This window comes from Xenopus laevis, chromosome 6L (assembly GCF_017654675.1).
Source record: "Xenopus laevis strain J_2021 chromosome 6L, Xenopus_laevis_v10.1, whole genome shotgun sequence".
Taxonomy (NCBI): Eukaryota; Metazoa; Chordata; class Amphibia; order Anura; family Pipidae; genus Xenopus; species Xenopus laevis.
This window is the reverse complement of record NC_054381.1, coordinates 4,711,436-4,726,723: the sequence shown is the minus strand read 5'-3', so window position 1 is coordinate 4,726,723 and position 15,288 is coordinate 4,711,436. Positions and strand designations below refer to the sequence as shown.

General features: G+C 42.8%; 1 protein-coding gene across 1 annotated transcript; it reads left to right on the top strand.

Annotated features, from left to right (window-relative positions):
• The first annotated feature begins 3,147 nt into the window (after positions 1 to 3,147).
• LOC108718647 (oocyte zinc finger protein XlCOF6-like) lies at positions 3,148 to 13,141 on the top strand. The gene is made up of 4 exons (XM_018266968.2): positions 3,148 to 3,272; positions 5,790 to 5,903; positions 7,807 to 7,899; positions 9,956 to 13,141. The coding sequence occupies exons 2-4, from the start codon at positions 5,816 to 5,818 to the stop codon at positions 12,103 to 12,105; spliced, it is 2,331 nt and encodes a 776-aa protein (XP_018122457.2). The 5' UTR covers positions 3,148 to 3,272; positions 5,790 to 5,815; the 3' UTR covers positions 12,106 to 13,141.
• Positions 13,142 to 15,288: the final 2,147 nt, after the last annotated feature.

Genomic DNA, 15,288 nt, shown 5'->3' with positions numbered 1-15,288 from the left:
TTTAACCAGTAACCTTATGTGTAGCACTGTATCAAATGCTTTAGTAAAGTCCAAGTACTGTAGATCACATCCACTGCTATTCCAGAGCCGAGGTCCCTGCTCACCTCCTTATAAAAGGCATTTCAATTAGTCTGGCAAGATCAGTTACACATAAAAACATGCTGGCACAAACTCATATTATTATTTGCAATGAAGCCACGTCTCTTGGCATCATGCCTCATTCATAAGGTTAAAATTAGGTTAAAATTAGTAATATAACGCAAGTGTCAGTTACATTTTTTTTACATATAATATTGTATAAAATACACTTTTTTTGTTTAATCAGTGTTTTATTTGTTTTGTTAATGAGGCTTTTACGCTTTTGTGCCCTGACTACAAGATTCTAATCCCTATTAATATGATAATGAATCCCCAATGGGAGACCTACAGGAGGTGGGAAATGAAGACAGGGTAAACAAAGCAGAGCAGATTATTGATCTGACACACAGGGAAGAGTTATACTGAACTTTACTCATTTTTAAAATGTTGGGAGAAAATGTTCTTTACAATGTCGTTTTTGCGCCATTTTTATTTCATTTGAAAGACAAACTCATAAGAGTGTCTCTCTTTCATTAAAAACTGAAAAGTGGCGGTTGAGTTGTTATTTAGGTGGATTTCTGTTTGTGAATATGGAAAAAGTATTTTACACTGGTTTACCATCACTTGTACTCAGAAAAATGGTCTATCTCCACTTTTGTGAATTCCCCCTCATAGTGAAAAAAAACAAAAAAACACAGCTGTCTCTCTTTCGGCATTACAGAGTTCTTTCAGAAACAATCAGGGGTAATGCAAAACCTGTGCGTGTATTTGGGTGGTGCTCAATCTGGAAACCTTGCGGCAAACCTTGGTTTCAGTAATCCGTATATAGTAGAAAATCAGATGGCACACGCTCTGGCAAATGTGCAAAAAACTTGTCGTTTATTGAGATCCGAAACATGTGTGGATCTCAATAAACTACAATTTTTTTGCACATTTGCCAGAGTGTGTGCCATCGGATTTTCTTTCACAAACATCCTAAATCAATTGAGAATGTTTTAGCTGATTTATGGGCTTGTACTAATAGAATATTGTGTATATACACAAGAGGACTGAGTTATTGTCCTGCTGATGGTGTTGGGTATCCCGCTGTGACCAGCAGGTGGCGCTGTTGTAACAAAATTCATTCATATTAACAGTACATGTATCCCTTAATATCTTGGCATTAAAAATAAATAAATAATGAATGTACATTGCAAAAGTGTTTAGAATAGTCCCCTCATCAATTTTACATTCACTTATTTTAAAGGTTTAGTTATCCTTTAAATCTGGAATGTGGCTATTTGTAAGTAAAGGAGGCCATACATGCACTGGTATTATTGTACAAAACAAATTTTCATACCATATTCAGTAAGTAACATAGGGACAGGTTCACTAATGGGCGAATTTTCACTAGCGTCAGCTTCGCACCTATTGCACCAATTCAACAGGCGCATATAAGATAAGAAAACGCTAATTCACAAAAATGCAAAGCTTCATCCCGGACTTTTCGTTATCGTTACTTCGGCAGTGTGAGCATTTCATAGTGAAGATGCACTAGCGTTCGTTTGTGCCTAGCGCTAGTGATCTTGCGCTCAGGTCAATTTGCATATGGCGGGTAATTTAAAGTCGTATGGACGTCTTTATTATAAATGTTGGTGCAAATGCTTGAAGCACTTTTTCAAATACAAGTCCAGGGAACCTTAATAAAGACAAGAGAGTTAATACAATGCCCTTGACACGAGCCCACTGTAAAATGAATGTTCCATATGTTATGAAATGTCTGGAGAAAACCGGTTACCCAAAAAAAGTTTGTCAGCCAAAAAAAAGCTTAAGTCAGGACTTTTGCAGGCAACTATGCCTCAAAAAAGTAAAAGTCGCCAGCGTTTTTGGAAGTTTACTGCATTTTCGGCTCACAGGATATGATGTAAGTGACAGAGGATTGAGGAAGATTTCGCTGCTTTTTAGCACTTTGTCTGGTCTGAGCTGGCGAAATCAACTCTGGCGAAAGAGGTAACGTTCAGTAACAGTGGCGTAACTACCGGGGGAGCAGGGGGTGCGATTGGGCCAGGGCCCCCCCAGCAGCTCGCACGCCACTCTCTTCTTAGGGAAATGCAGCTGTAAATGCGGCCGTAAATGCGTCAGTTTCCGGCCGTTTGGAGGGGGCGGGGCCCAGCTGCACGTCCCGCGCCAGGGCCCGCCCCCCTCTAGTTATGTCTCTGTTCAGTAAAATCCGCACTTTAGTGAATTTGCAGAGTAATGATTGATAGAGTGACAGTCCCGTTCGCTAGCAAATTGGCGCCTGCGTCTGTTAGTAAATTGGCGATGTCCCTGCGGGTGGCAACGCTGGCAAAAAGTCACTAGCGTTAGCCACTTCTACCCTTTAGTAAATCTGCCTCATACAGTGGGGAAAGTGTATCCCATGGATGGGGTTTATATCCGGGTACAAAAGACCTGGACTGTTTCCTCATACACTCTCACACACTCTCACACACTTTTATACACCATATTAATACCTATATATATATATCTTGGTATTGTTTTGGTAGGCTGTCAGTTATACATTTGACCGGATAAACACGTCTATGTATTTTCTGTAACATATTTCCACACACTTGTACTTACACACAGAATAGTCTACAGACCCCCTGGCAGTCAGTGTCGGACTGGCCCTCAGGGATACCAGGAAAACTCCCGGTGGGCCAAGGTGTCAGTGGGCCCTCCTGCTGCTAAATATTTGGTCTATTTCATGGTCATTACCTATTTCTATGAGAAATAGATGGAATAATGGATTGTAGTGTGTAAAGAAAAGAGATTAGGAGACTAGAGGTTGAGTGAGGAGAGGAATAATAATATTACTAAGAGTGGGCCCTTGGTCTAAGATTAATTGGTGGGCCCCTAGTCAAAGGTTTTTGGGTGGGCCCCTGGTGTCCCAGTCCGACACTGCCGGCAGCAAAACAAGTTACAAGCCACAGAGGATAAAACAAATGAACTGGGAAACAAACATTTGCCCACCAGAAAAATATCCCCCATCCCCTTTATCAGTGACAACCGAAATTCGTTAGTAGATAGGAAACAACAGGTGTTACCTCTCCCCTCCCCCATCCCAGAGCCATTTAATACTTCATTGCCTCCCCCCTCAGTCACATTTGGGATCCAGCAGTTGCTGCTCAGAGTCTGGGAATTGTGTTTGTTCCCATCTCCTGCCTGACTGACGGGTAAGTCTCTCCCTATTCCTTGTCCTTTCCTCACAGACTTCACTTGGGGACAATGTCGTACTGTGCGGGAGACAGAGAGCTGTGGGACTTTGGGGGTCTGTTATAGAAGCTTTGCTGGGGTCTCAAGTGGAGAAACATGTGGGACTGTTATAATAGTGAAAACTTTTTAGACTAATATTTAAACATTCAAACACCACAGAGGCAGCTCCCAGTCCCTATGGCAATGCATGCTGGGAAAGATCACATGACTGAGGCCTCCTCTCAGGATAAATCCCTGTCAGAATGGGCACATAAACAGCAGCCAGTGATAGGGACTGATAGGGGGACATTGGGCTAAAGTCTATGGGGGAATGGTGCAGTGAGTGAGTGGGACGTGGGCTCCTGGGCTGTGTGTATATGGGGGGAGGCAGCTGCTCTGTCAGGGGTGGAACATTTAGGAGGTGGAATGGGCACATGGATAGTAAATGAGCACATGGAGTTCCTGAGAGAGTTCAAGTTTTCTTATAAGTCACACAAGTAAAGCTTTATTTGGAGGGAGGATAAAACAATGGTGATATTCAGCTCAGATAGTGACAGCAGGACAAGATGGAGTCAGTAGGACAAGACAGAAATGTAGAATAAAGAAGCAGACAGTGATATTCTATAACACGCCGCCGTTAACCTTTTTTTTTATTTTCCACAGTGGGTTTCAGTCAATCACTCAAACTGTTTTGCCTTATGTGTTTAGTACTTTCAGTGTTAGGGGCAGATTTACTCAAGGGCAAAGCGACTAATGATGTCGACGATTCGCCTGCGCTAACCGCTTTCAGGCACTTCCCCTGGACACAGGCGTAACTTCGCTAGCAAAAGAAATAGACATTAGCGCTCATTCGCGCTCTAACGTAAGGCAAATTTTCGTTTTGGCAAATGGACGTTACCCCGCAAATTCACTAAGATGCGGATTTTACTGCACATTACCTCTTTCACCAGCTCAGATCAGGCAAAGTACACTGGAGTGTATATATCTTCCTCATTCTTCTGTTACTTTCATCATAAGTCCCAAAAAACGCTGGCGTCTTTTCCTTTTTCCCGAGTGATAGGCTGCAAAAGTCCTTAAATTTTTTTTTGGGTAACCAGGTTCCCCTCTACATTTCCTAACATATGGCACATAAACTATACAGTGGGCTCATGTGTAGGGCAATATAACAACTCTATTTTATTTTATTAAGGTTCCCTGGCCTTGTGTAGTGTAATGTATTTGATGCAACATATACGTCCATTCAACTTTATAATTCCCCGCCGTATGCAAATTAGGCTGAGCGAAGACCTCTAACGAAGTTGTGCTAGGCAGAATTGAACGCTAACACATCTTCACTTTGAATTGCTCACATTGCCGAAGTAACGCTAGCGAAAATTCGGCAGCGTTCGGCGCCCTGGACACAACTTTGCATTTTAGTAAATTAGCATTGTCCCCTCTGAGGAGTAAACTGAGCAGGATTTGGATTTGGTCAAATCCTTCTGCCTGGCCGAAACAAATCCGAAATCGCATGACTTTATGTCACAAAACAAGTAAGTAAAAAATGTTTTCCCCTTCCCATCACTAATTTGCATATGCAAATTAGGATTCAGATTTGGTTTGGTATTCAGTAATCTTTCCCGAAGGACCCAAAATAGTGGATTTGGTGCTTCCCTAGCTATTATAATGCCCTGCATATGAGCCCACTGTAAAGTTCCATATGTTAGAAAATTTATGGAGAAAACCGGTTACCAAAAAAAATTTGAAGGACTTTTGCAGCCTATCACTCTGAAATAAGGAAAAGACGCCAGCGTTTTTTTAACTTTGATGCATTTTCCACTGACAGAATATAATGTAAATGACAGAAGACTGAGGAAGTCCTATCTACTCCATTGCATTTCGCCTGGTCTTAACCGGCGGAGGCAAGTCTGGCGAAAGCGGTAACGTTCAGTAAAATCCACATTTTAGTGAATTTGCGGAGTGCAAATGATTGCTAGCTCCTGTCTCTTTTGCAAGTGAATTGTCACCTGCGCCCGTTAGTAAATTGGTGATGTCCCTGCCGGCAGTACCACTAGCAAATGGACGCTAGCGTCAGCCACTTTGCCCTTCAGTAAATCTGCCCCATAGAGTTAGTCCTCTCATGTTATTACTAAAAAACTGGTGATGCCGAACTACAACTCCCCAATGGACTATAAGTCCCTTCCTTATGTGAAAGCAACAGGGGCAGCTGGTATTAGTGCTGCAATCTCACCCCTCACACTTCTGTGCTACCTTGTTACAATCCCATGATGCACTGTGGGACCGTCACAAGAGGGCGGCAGCAGTAGCAGCAGGATTTGGGAGAGGTTAATATCAACAGGGTGGGATGTTGCAAATGAAAAGTCCTAAACTTCTGCCTCATTCACCTTAATACTGGCAGTGGGTGCACTGGGGCAAGTGGAATTTAACATGTGACCATTGTGTGACGTTGTTTATACTGTAAATAACTGTATGTTGGTTCCAATAATGATCCTTTCTATCAGTAAAATCAGAGCTTAGAAGCATCCGGATGGAAGCAGATATGGACCGAGGACTCTCCTTTCCGGGGGAAGAGCGGATTCAGATCTCTAGAGACATCATGGATTGCCAGTTGTTAAGTGAGTAATGAGACACCCCTTGCATCACACAGGCCGTATATACGGAGTTTTGATAGAGGAGTTACTGGCCAATGTCGGGCACAGGTGTTCTAGCACCAAGGTCAAACAGGAAAATGCCACTCAGGATTTTATCTGTCCTTTGTAGTGTAAACAGGGGTGCTTCACCAATGAGGCGAGTTGAGGCTGTCGCCTCAGGCGGCAGCGCCCCACTAGGTACCAGGGGCAGCAAAAATGCTGCTCCTGGTACTTTAAGAGCGAATTTCCGAGGGAGGGGGGCAGCAGCAACTGCTGCTGCCTCAGGCGGCGGAGGGGCCAGGATCGCCCCTGAGTGTAAATAATGTTCTTTTCAGCTACTCAAAGTTGAAAGTACCCTAGAATTATCTCACCCGGGCTGACCCATTGGGCTTTTCAGTTGGGGGTGTGCTCTTAGGGGGTTATTTATCAAAGTCCAAATATCCGAACTTCAAATAATTAGTAGATTTCGGAGCAAAAAAAAAAAACTATGAATTTTTCGAGATTTATTAAAGTCCGATGGTATGAAAACTCCGAATCCGAAAACCCAGCATCTAAAATCTCTCGGGGTCCAGTATTAGTCAATGGGGAAGGTCCCAGTGTTTGCGCTGCTGTCAGTACCGATATCCGATGATTTTGGGCTAAAAAGTTTAAAAACTACAAAAAATTAGTAGGTTTTTTGCGGAAAAGTCCGAAAAATTCGTACTGTTCGGGCAAAGCCTAAACGTATTGTTTTTGAATGATAAATAGGGTCCATTTGGGAATTCGGAGTTGCTCGGTTTTTTATCTTAGAAATGCTGAGATAAATTCGGACCTTGATAAATAACCCCCTTGATGTTAGCAGCTATGATGCTCCTATATACCCCCCACAGATCCTGAGGGGTACATGCATCCCAAACATCCGCTCAGGATAAATCCCTGTCTTCTCCCTCCCCTACTTAATACGAATGAGTATATTTGGCTACTGTTTACGCTTACCATGGGGTCAATTTACTAACATTCACATTTCTATTTCTCTCATGAATCTCTAAAAAGTTGTGGGTTTTCTGTATTTCTCAAACTCTAACAATTTGAAAAACGAATTTAAAAATTTGCCAAACCAAAGCAGCCACATTCCAATAGCAGTTAATGCGCTTATCCTATTGGACCATATTTAATCAAGTCGGGCATTTGAAAGGTTTCCTGATTTTGTTTTTCACTCTATTCGTATATTTTAGCTCGCCGGTCAGCATTTTTTTCATTCATGCTTTTTATATACAGATCTTTTAATAATTTTCATGGCATCTGTGGTTTTTAAAAAAAACTCTATCCCTGATATGTAATTAAAAGCACTACGCTTGGCCAGGAGCAGTGGCTCAAAGCAACCAATAAGATGGTTGCTTTTAAGCAACATCATCAGTAAATGATGCCTGCTGATTGGATGCTATAGGTTACTGCTCCTGGGCAAACTAAGTGAGGCTCATTTATAAACACTGGGCAAATTGCTCCTGGGCAGTAACTTTATGGCAACCAATCATATGATTGCTTTCAGCTGACTGAAATAAAGCTAATCACTGATTGGTTGCTATGGTTTACTGCCCAGGTGCACATTTGCCCAGAGTTTATAAATGAGCCCCAGTGTCTTTTATTACATAACTCCCTAAAAGCAAGATGAGACTGTTGAAAAATAGTCCTCCGAGTGTGCGCTCTGATTGGCCACTCTTTACCCAGAATTTATAGGGCAGGTTCATTTGGTATGTAAATAAAAGGGCTTATTTGCATTAGTTTCCACAACAAATAGACCCCTGAATAAGTGAATTTAATCACCCCCAGTACTGAGCTGTACAGACTCACGCAAAGGCCTGGAGTGGACAATAATGAGTTAAATGTTGCATGCTTTTTGTTTTTGCAGGTTTTCCATTGGTCACATTGGAAAGGATAAAATCCGACCCAGTGGAAAATCACACAAAAAGGGATGCTGTCCAGGGGAAAAGCGCACAATTAAGTGAGTATTACAAAATGCCTTTCTATGTATCTTGTATAGTAACCACAGTCATGCTATAAAATTAATGCTTTTAGGCTGTATTTGGGTCTGTGTCTGAGTATGATTTGTTACACGAGTGTGGTAGGAGTGTTACCAGTTGTAGTTGTAAGAAAAGAAACCAAGGGACCATTTCCAGTGTTGGAGTGGGGGTAGCGGGGCCCACTGAATCATAGGACCCACCACTGCAGCCTCACTTCCCCCCCGAGCTAAGGCTCACCCTCCTCATGAATACCAGAGATTAATAATACTCAGTGCATTCCCCTAGTAAGTGACCGCTACACTACTCAGCCTGCCGTGTGCTCTGGCCATGGAGGCCCAAATAGGGTTGCCACCTTTTCCAGAAAAAAATACCGGCCTTCCTATATATTTATCATTTTTTCCTATTAATAACATTGGGATCAACCATTATTTTTACCGGCCAGGCCAGTAAAATACCGTGGAAAGCCATTTTTCATTTTCCCCAAGCCTTTCCAGAAATCGAATGCCTCGTGTTGGTTGGAGGGGTCGGCAACTCTCCCAAAATACTATAACTTTTCTGGTTATGGTAAAATACCATAATGGTAAAATACCAGCCAGGTGGCAATCCTCGGCCCAACTGGACGGGGGCCCACCATGTTTTCTCCCAACACACCATTGGGCCAGTCCGACCCTAACCATTTCCCACCCCAAACCTCTCAAATCCTTGTGTCAGTAATGATAAAAACTCTATGGGGTATATTGAAGTTAGAGATCACCACAGTCCTCTAAAGTGAAAATCCGAGACTCTCCATTCATTTCTATGGGATTTTTAAAAGATTTTTTTTAATCAGAGGAAGGCAAAAAACCCATCTTAAGCCTCTCCAATTTGCCTCAGAGGGGATAAAATACCTTCCTGACTCCAAAATGGCAATGGGACCAGTCCCTGGATCAACTTGTACTATGAGCTATCTCCCATATCCCTGTATTCCCTCACTTGCTAAACACCATCCAACCCCTTCTTATACCTATCTAATGTATCAGCCTGTACCACTGATTCACTTCCCAGCTCTCCCTGTAACACCCCTTTCCCTCCTCTAATCTCATTGGCTCCCTCCTGTCTGCTGGGAGGAGCTACTGGTGAATAAAGCATCCGACCCTTCCTTATACCTATCTAATGTATCAGCCTGTACCACTGATTCACTTCCCAGCTCTCCCTGTAACACCCCTTTCCCTCCTCTAATCTCATTGGCTCCCTCCTGTCTGCAGGGAGGAGCTACTGGTGAATAAAGCATCCGACCCTTCCTTGTACCTATCTAATGTATCAGCCTGTACCCCTGATTCAGGGAGGCAATTCCACATCTTCACAGCTCTCACTGTAACAAACCCCTTCCCAATATTTAGCTGGAACCTCTTTTCTTCTAATCGGAATGGGTGACCTTGTGTCAGCTGGAAAGACCTACTGGTAAATAAATCATTAGAGAGATTATTATATGATCCCCTTATATATTTATACATAGTTATCATATCTCCCCTTAAGCGCCTCTTCTCCAGAGTGAACATCCCCAATTTGGCCAGTGTTTCCTCATAGCTAAGATTTTCCCTTTACCAGCTTAGTTGCCCTTCTCTGTCCCCTCTCTAATACAATAATGTCCTGTTTGAGTGATGGAGCCAAAACTGTACGGCATATTCTAGATGGGGCCTTACCAGTGCCCAGATTGCCAGTTAGTCAAGATCATGTTGCAAGTGCCACATCCTGGATGGAATTAATTGGGCTGATAGTTTTGTATCATCTGCAAACACTGATACATTACTTACAATACCCTACAATTGACACCCAAGGATGGGGGGACAAGCACTTGCTGCTGGATGCTGTCAAGGCCAGCCAGGAAGGTACATGGGATCAAGTATACAGTAACCGCTTTGTCTTGGTGATATTAAAATTTAAGATACAATATGGCTGAAAACTCACAGCTATTCCTGTCTTTATTCCTTTGTGTTGTTATTATGTGTTTATAACATCCAGAATCACAACATAATGCACGTGTATTTATTTTATTAGAAACCTGGCCTCATGGGGACAACAGAGTCAATGCTGGTGTTACTGGCTTTAGACTTATTCCTCATGGAAAAGGAAATGAGAATAAAAGTAACAGGTTGGCTGAACAACAAAAGGATTTAAAGAACTACAAGGACAGAGAAGCTAAAATGGACAATGATATAAAGAGGACTTTAACATTACGAGGTGAAAAAATTATAATTTCCTCATTAATTCATGAAAGTCATAAACTGTCTGCACAAAGAACAAAGAGAAGTGTGATCTCTAGTGCCCAGAGCACCATCAAACCTTTTGTCTGTACAAAGTGTAAGAGACGACTCTGTAGTAAGAGGAAACTTCTCTCCCACAAACGTATTCACACTGGGAGGCCATTTGTCTGTGCTGTTTGTGGGAAATACTTCTCAGACAGAATCATCCTCCAAGCTCACCAGTGGCTTCATACTGGGGAGAAACCATTCACCTGCACTCAGTGTCATGAAAACTTTCTGTACAAAAGAGACCTTCATCAACATCAGCAAATCCACCAAAAGCACAAACCATATGTCTGTTCTACATGTGGGAAACAACTGAAGAGCAAACTCACTCTTAACCAACATATGAAAACTCACAGCAACATAAAACCTTTTGCCTGTTCTGAGTGCAGCAAATCCTTCCAATTCAAGGCCCATCTTCACAGGCATCAAAGAGTCCACACTGGAGTGAAACCATATACTTGTAATGAATGTGGAAAAAGTTTTTCTCAGCTTGGAACGTTAAAGGACCACTGTCAAATTCACACCGGTGAAGAGCCATTTGCTTGTTCTGAATGTGGAAAAAGATTTAAGTTCAAAAAGACTCTTCGATTGCACCTGTTGTGTCACACTGGGGAGAAGCCATTTTCCTGCTCAGAGTGTGGTAAATCATTTAGATTAAAGTCCAATCTTCAAACCCACCAACGTGTTCACACCGGAGAGAAACCATTTGAGTGTATAGAGTGTGGGAAATGTTTCCGGATAAAGACTAATCTTGAGTCACATCGACTAACCCACACTGGGATTAAATCATTTGAATGCTCTGAGTGTGGGAGGCAATTCAGTCGCAAGTACAGACTAATTCAGCACCAGTTAATTCACACCGGGGAGAAGCCGTTTGAATGTGCCACGTGTGGTCAACGGTTTAATCGCAAATTTACCCTCAATAAACACCAGTTAGTCCACACTGGAGAGAAACCCTATGTCTGTACTGAGTGTGGAAAGGGCTACAAGGATAAGAGGGGCCTAGTCACTCATCTTCGGACTCACACAGGAGAGGCAGGTATTCCTTGTACTGAGTGTAGGAAAACCTTCCTATCGGAGAAAAACCTTAATATCCACATGCAGACTCACACCGGGTTGAAGTCGTTTGCCTGTAAAGAGTGTGGGAAATCCTTCTCACATAAGGCATATTTTGAGACTCACAAACTAATGCATGCTGGGATAAAACCCTTTGAATGTACCGAGTGTGGGAAGCAGTTCATGCAAAAGCGACTTTTAAAAAGTCACCAGTTAAGTCACACTGGAGAGAAGCCTTTTGTCTGTCCGGAGTGTGGGCAGGGGTACAAGAAAAAGCAAAGCCTCCAAAATCACCTCCTCTGTCACACAGGGGAGAAACCATTTGCATGTAAAGAGTGTGGGAAAAAATTCCATGTGCAGAAACAGCTCAATAGCCACAAACTGACACACAGTAAGGAGAAACCATTTGTATGCTCTGAATGTGGGAAACAGTACAAAGACAAGAAAGGACTCCAAAAGCACCAGCTAACCCACACAGGGGAGAAGCCTCATGTCTGTACTGAGTGTGGGACAAGTTTTAGAGATAGGCATCAGCTCAGGATTCATCTTCGCACTCACACTGGAGAGACGCCATTTAAATGTGAAGACTGCGGGAGAGTTTTCTCTACAAACCAGAACCTCAAGGTCCATAAAGTGACACACACTGGAGAAAAGCCATTTACCTGTGAGAAGTGCGGCAAGAGCTTCACACAGAAGACGAATCTGAGCACTCACCAGCTGACTCACACTGGGGAAAAGAACTTTAAGTGCGAGGAGTGTGGGAAATGTTTCTCCCGTAAAGATTCCCTTAGGGTTCATCAGCGGATTCACACTGGGGAGAAACCATATAAATGCAATGAGTGAGAGGAAAGCTTCTGCCGGAAGGATCTTCTCCAGACTCATGAGTTCACCCATATTGGAATAAAAACGTTCAGCTGTGAAGTGTGTGGGGAAAAGTGTCTGCGTAAGTGCAGCCTTAATAAACATCAGCACATTCACAGGGACACGAATATGGATTACTGGTCTGATACAGACTCTGAGCAATCCCTATACACTGATAAATCTACTCAATAGATGGGCATAACTTACTCATGGGGCCTAGTGCAACTCAACTTTCTTAGGGTACCTTGTTTTTTTTCTTTTGTGACCTCCTATCATGTCTATAAGGGGGTAAAGGGGGATATTACGAGATGCCAGCAATGTTTGCAACCAACTCAAAACTTATTTCTATAAGTATAAATTTACTGTATACAAAACCTTTTAATATTTTTGCAACTCTAAAAACAAACCCTTGCCCAAATGATACAGACCACCAACTCAGTAAGAGAGGACATTTGTAAACCAATAAAACAAATGTATCTCCTAGGGAGCTGACTTCTCTAATTTTATGATGTAATTAAATATTTTATATATTTTTAACTTTTTAAAACTTCTCCTTAAACCTTTTGTTTTCCCTTTGATTACTATGTATTTGTTGGAATGGATTTTAAGCGTGGATTTTGAATTATATTGTGGAGGAGGTTTGATGCTCCTTATAGAATTCTACACCCTCTGCGTATTCATTTCTCACATACTTTATCTGTTTGCTTTAATTAGGTCTTTAGCAATTGCAGGTGCTTCAGCTTTAGGCTTGGGCCACACAGGGGCGAAATCCACCCGCTGAAATAAGCTCTCTTCTCTGCATTGAGAATCGTGTGTCTCTGCATTTTGAGCCGAATATGGAAAAGAGAGGAGGCTTCTGCCTGGAGTAGGGCTAAAATCAGCCAGGGGATTTCAGCCCCTGTGTGGCCATAGGTTTAGGGATTTCCAGAATCTCTAATTTATTATTTTATGACCTTGTAGAAATAATAAACGTGTTTTTGTAAAATTTTTCTTTCTTATTAAAAGATACTAAAATGTACAATTAGTGTTCATCTCTCCAAGGTTACTCATGGGGTACAGTGACAAGGCTACAGATGTTACTGGTAGCTTTGGATATATAGAACCCCCAACCTGAGTTATTGCAAAGTCTATAAAGACCTATAACAAGGTGGCTATGCAAGGGCTGATAAAATCTGCCAATAGACCGAAGGAGCAGTTTATTGGCCCATGTATGGAACCCTCCTATAGTCCTATCCAGGGCCGTCATCAGGGGGGGGCAGGGGGGACAAGTGTCCCGGGCATGAAAGGGGTCCTGGCAGTGCTGCGGTTTTGAAAGAGCCGGGCCCCCTTTGTGAGTGCCGAAGCCGTTGGCCCATTTTTGAAGTCCCGAACAGCCGAAATGCAGAAGTGCCGAACAGCCGAAGGACCCAAAGCCATGGAAACAGCTGAAGCCGATCTCCCGAAGAGGCGAAAAGACCCAAAGCTACGAAAATAGACAAAGCCGAAGTCCCGAAGCGAAAAGACCGTAAATCATGAAAACAGCTGAAATTGAAGTCCTGAAGCATGGAAATTCCCAGAAGTCATGAAAGGAGGTGAAGTTGAAGTTCTGAAGCCACGAGTTCAATTCTACTGAACACCAATTTGTGTTTGTTGTTTTTTTTTAATCCCCTGGCCAACAATGTATTATTTTAATATTTTATAGGCCCCTGTTACCAATTTTTTTTTAACTTGTAAGGGGGGCCCTGGCACCAATGTTTTTTTAAAAGCCCTTTTCCAAAATCAAGGACGTATAGCGGCTATTCTGCTGCTGTCTTAACGGATACTAGAGCCAGTTCACTTTTCCCCCACCTGCCCTTACAAAGCCCAGACCTCAAGCTCCTTCTCAAGGACCAGCACTTTTACTCTCTTTCCCTCCCATTCTTAAAAGAGAAAGACTTGAAAACAGTTCTAAAACCCTGTTGCCCAAGGACATATTTATGTAAATGTGGGTCCTCAAATACACATGTACATCCTGGTTATAAGGGTTCTTTAATTACAGACAGTTTGAAATATACCTTTATTTACAAACGCTTTTCCTACACAAATCTAAAGTCATAACAAATATGTGAAACAACAAACACAAAGCAATGCTGGATCTAAATAAAATATATAACAGAGATGATATAATGTGAATATTTTGTATCTAACTAATGAAGATATTTATGAGAATGGCTTGATTTCAGTTAATAACTTGCTCCTCTCTGAAATGCCCCTACATATTTATCAGTCTCACCAGTGCCCCATCAATCTACACATCAAGGGTCGGACGGGCCAGGCCAGAATCCTAACCGGCGGGGCCCCCCACCCAAAAAAAACTATTTACGGAGCACCGGCTTTTGCGCATGCACGTTGGAGTTCGTGTATATGCCCCTCGCGCCAGAGTTTGCGCAATGGCATGGGGGCCCCAGGATTCAGTCTGGGATTTGGCCAGGATTCTGCCTTTTTCAGCAGGATTAAGAATCCTTCTGCCAGGCCGAACCACTATTTTGGATTCGGGCGAACCCCTGAATCCTCCGTAAAAGATTGGCCGAATACCAAACTGAATTTGAATTTGCATATTCAAATTAGGGGCGCAAGGGAAATCACATGACTTTTTGTCACAAATCAATTAACCACTAATTTGCATATGCAAAACATATTTACATATGCAAACTAGGATTCCGATTCAGTTTGGTATTCTTTCACGAAGGATTCAGGGGTTCGTCCGAATCCAAAATAGTGGATTCGGTGCATCCAAGGGCGATTCTTGCTATTATGCCGCCTGAGGCAGCCTTCTTTCGCCGCCCCCACCCCTCCCCAGCCTTTAAAGCGCCGGAGAGGGCAGGGGCGGTCCGCGACGTTTAGTGCAGAGAGCGCAATAGCGCTCTCTGCACTAGAAGAGCCGAATTTCCGGTTTGAAAACCAGGGGGGCGCTGCCGCCTGAGGCGGGTGTCTCAACTCGCCTCATTGGTGGAGCGCCCCTGGGTGCATCCCTAGAAACAACATTATTTTTTCAACAATCTTCCCTTCTAGAGAGTATTGTGACCTCTTCCCTGGTCAGAACTGGACCTAGAGGTACTGGCGCCTGAGGCCGCCCACTCTCTCCTTCACCAATCCAAGGCACATGCCTATGCTACCTACTCCTATTGGCAGTCTATTCCTGGTGCA

Bases quoted from the DNA above. Each gene is read 5' to 3' on its own strand.
- LOC108718647 (XM_018266968.2), top strand. From the start codon at position 5,816: ATGGAAGCAGATATGGACCGAGGACTCTCCTTTCCGGGGGAAGAGCGG. The intron at 5,904-7,806 runs GTGAGTAATGAG...TTGTTTTTGCAG, and splicing joins CATGGATTGCCAGTTGTTAA to GTTTTCCATTGGTCACATTG. The intron at 7,900-9,955 runs GTGAGTATTACA...TTATTTTATTAG, and splicing joins GGGGAAAAGCGCACAATTAA to AAACCTGGCCTCATGGGGAC.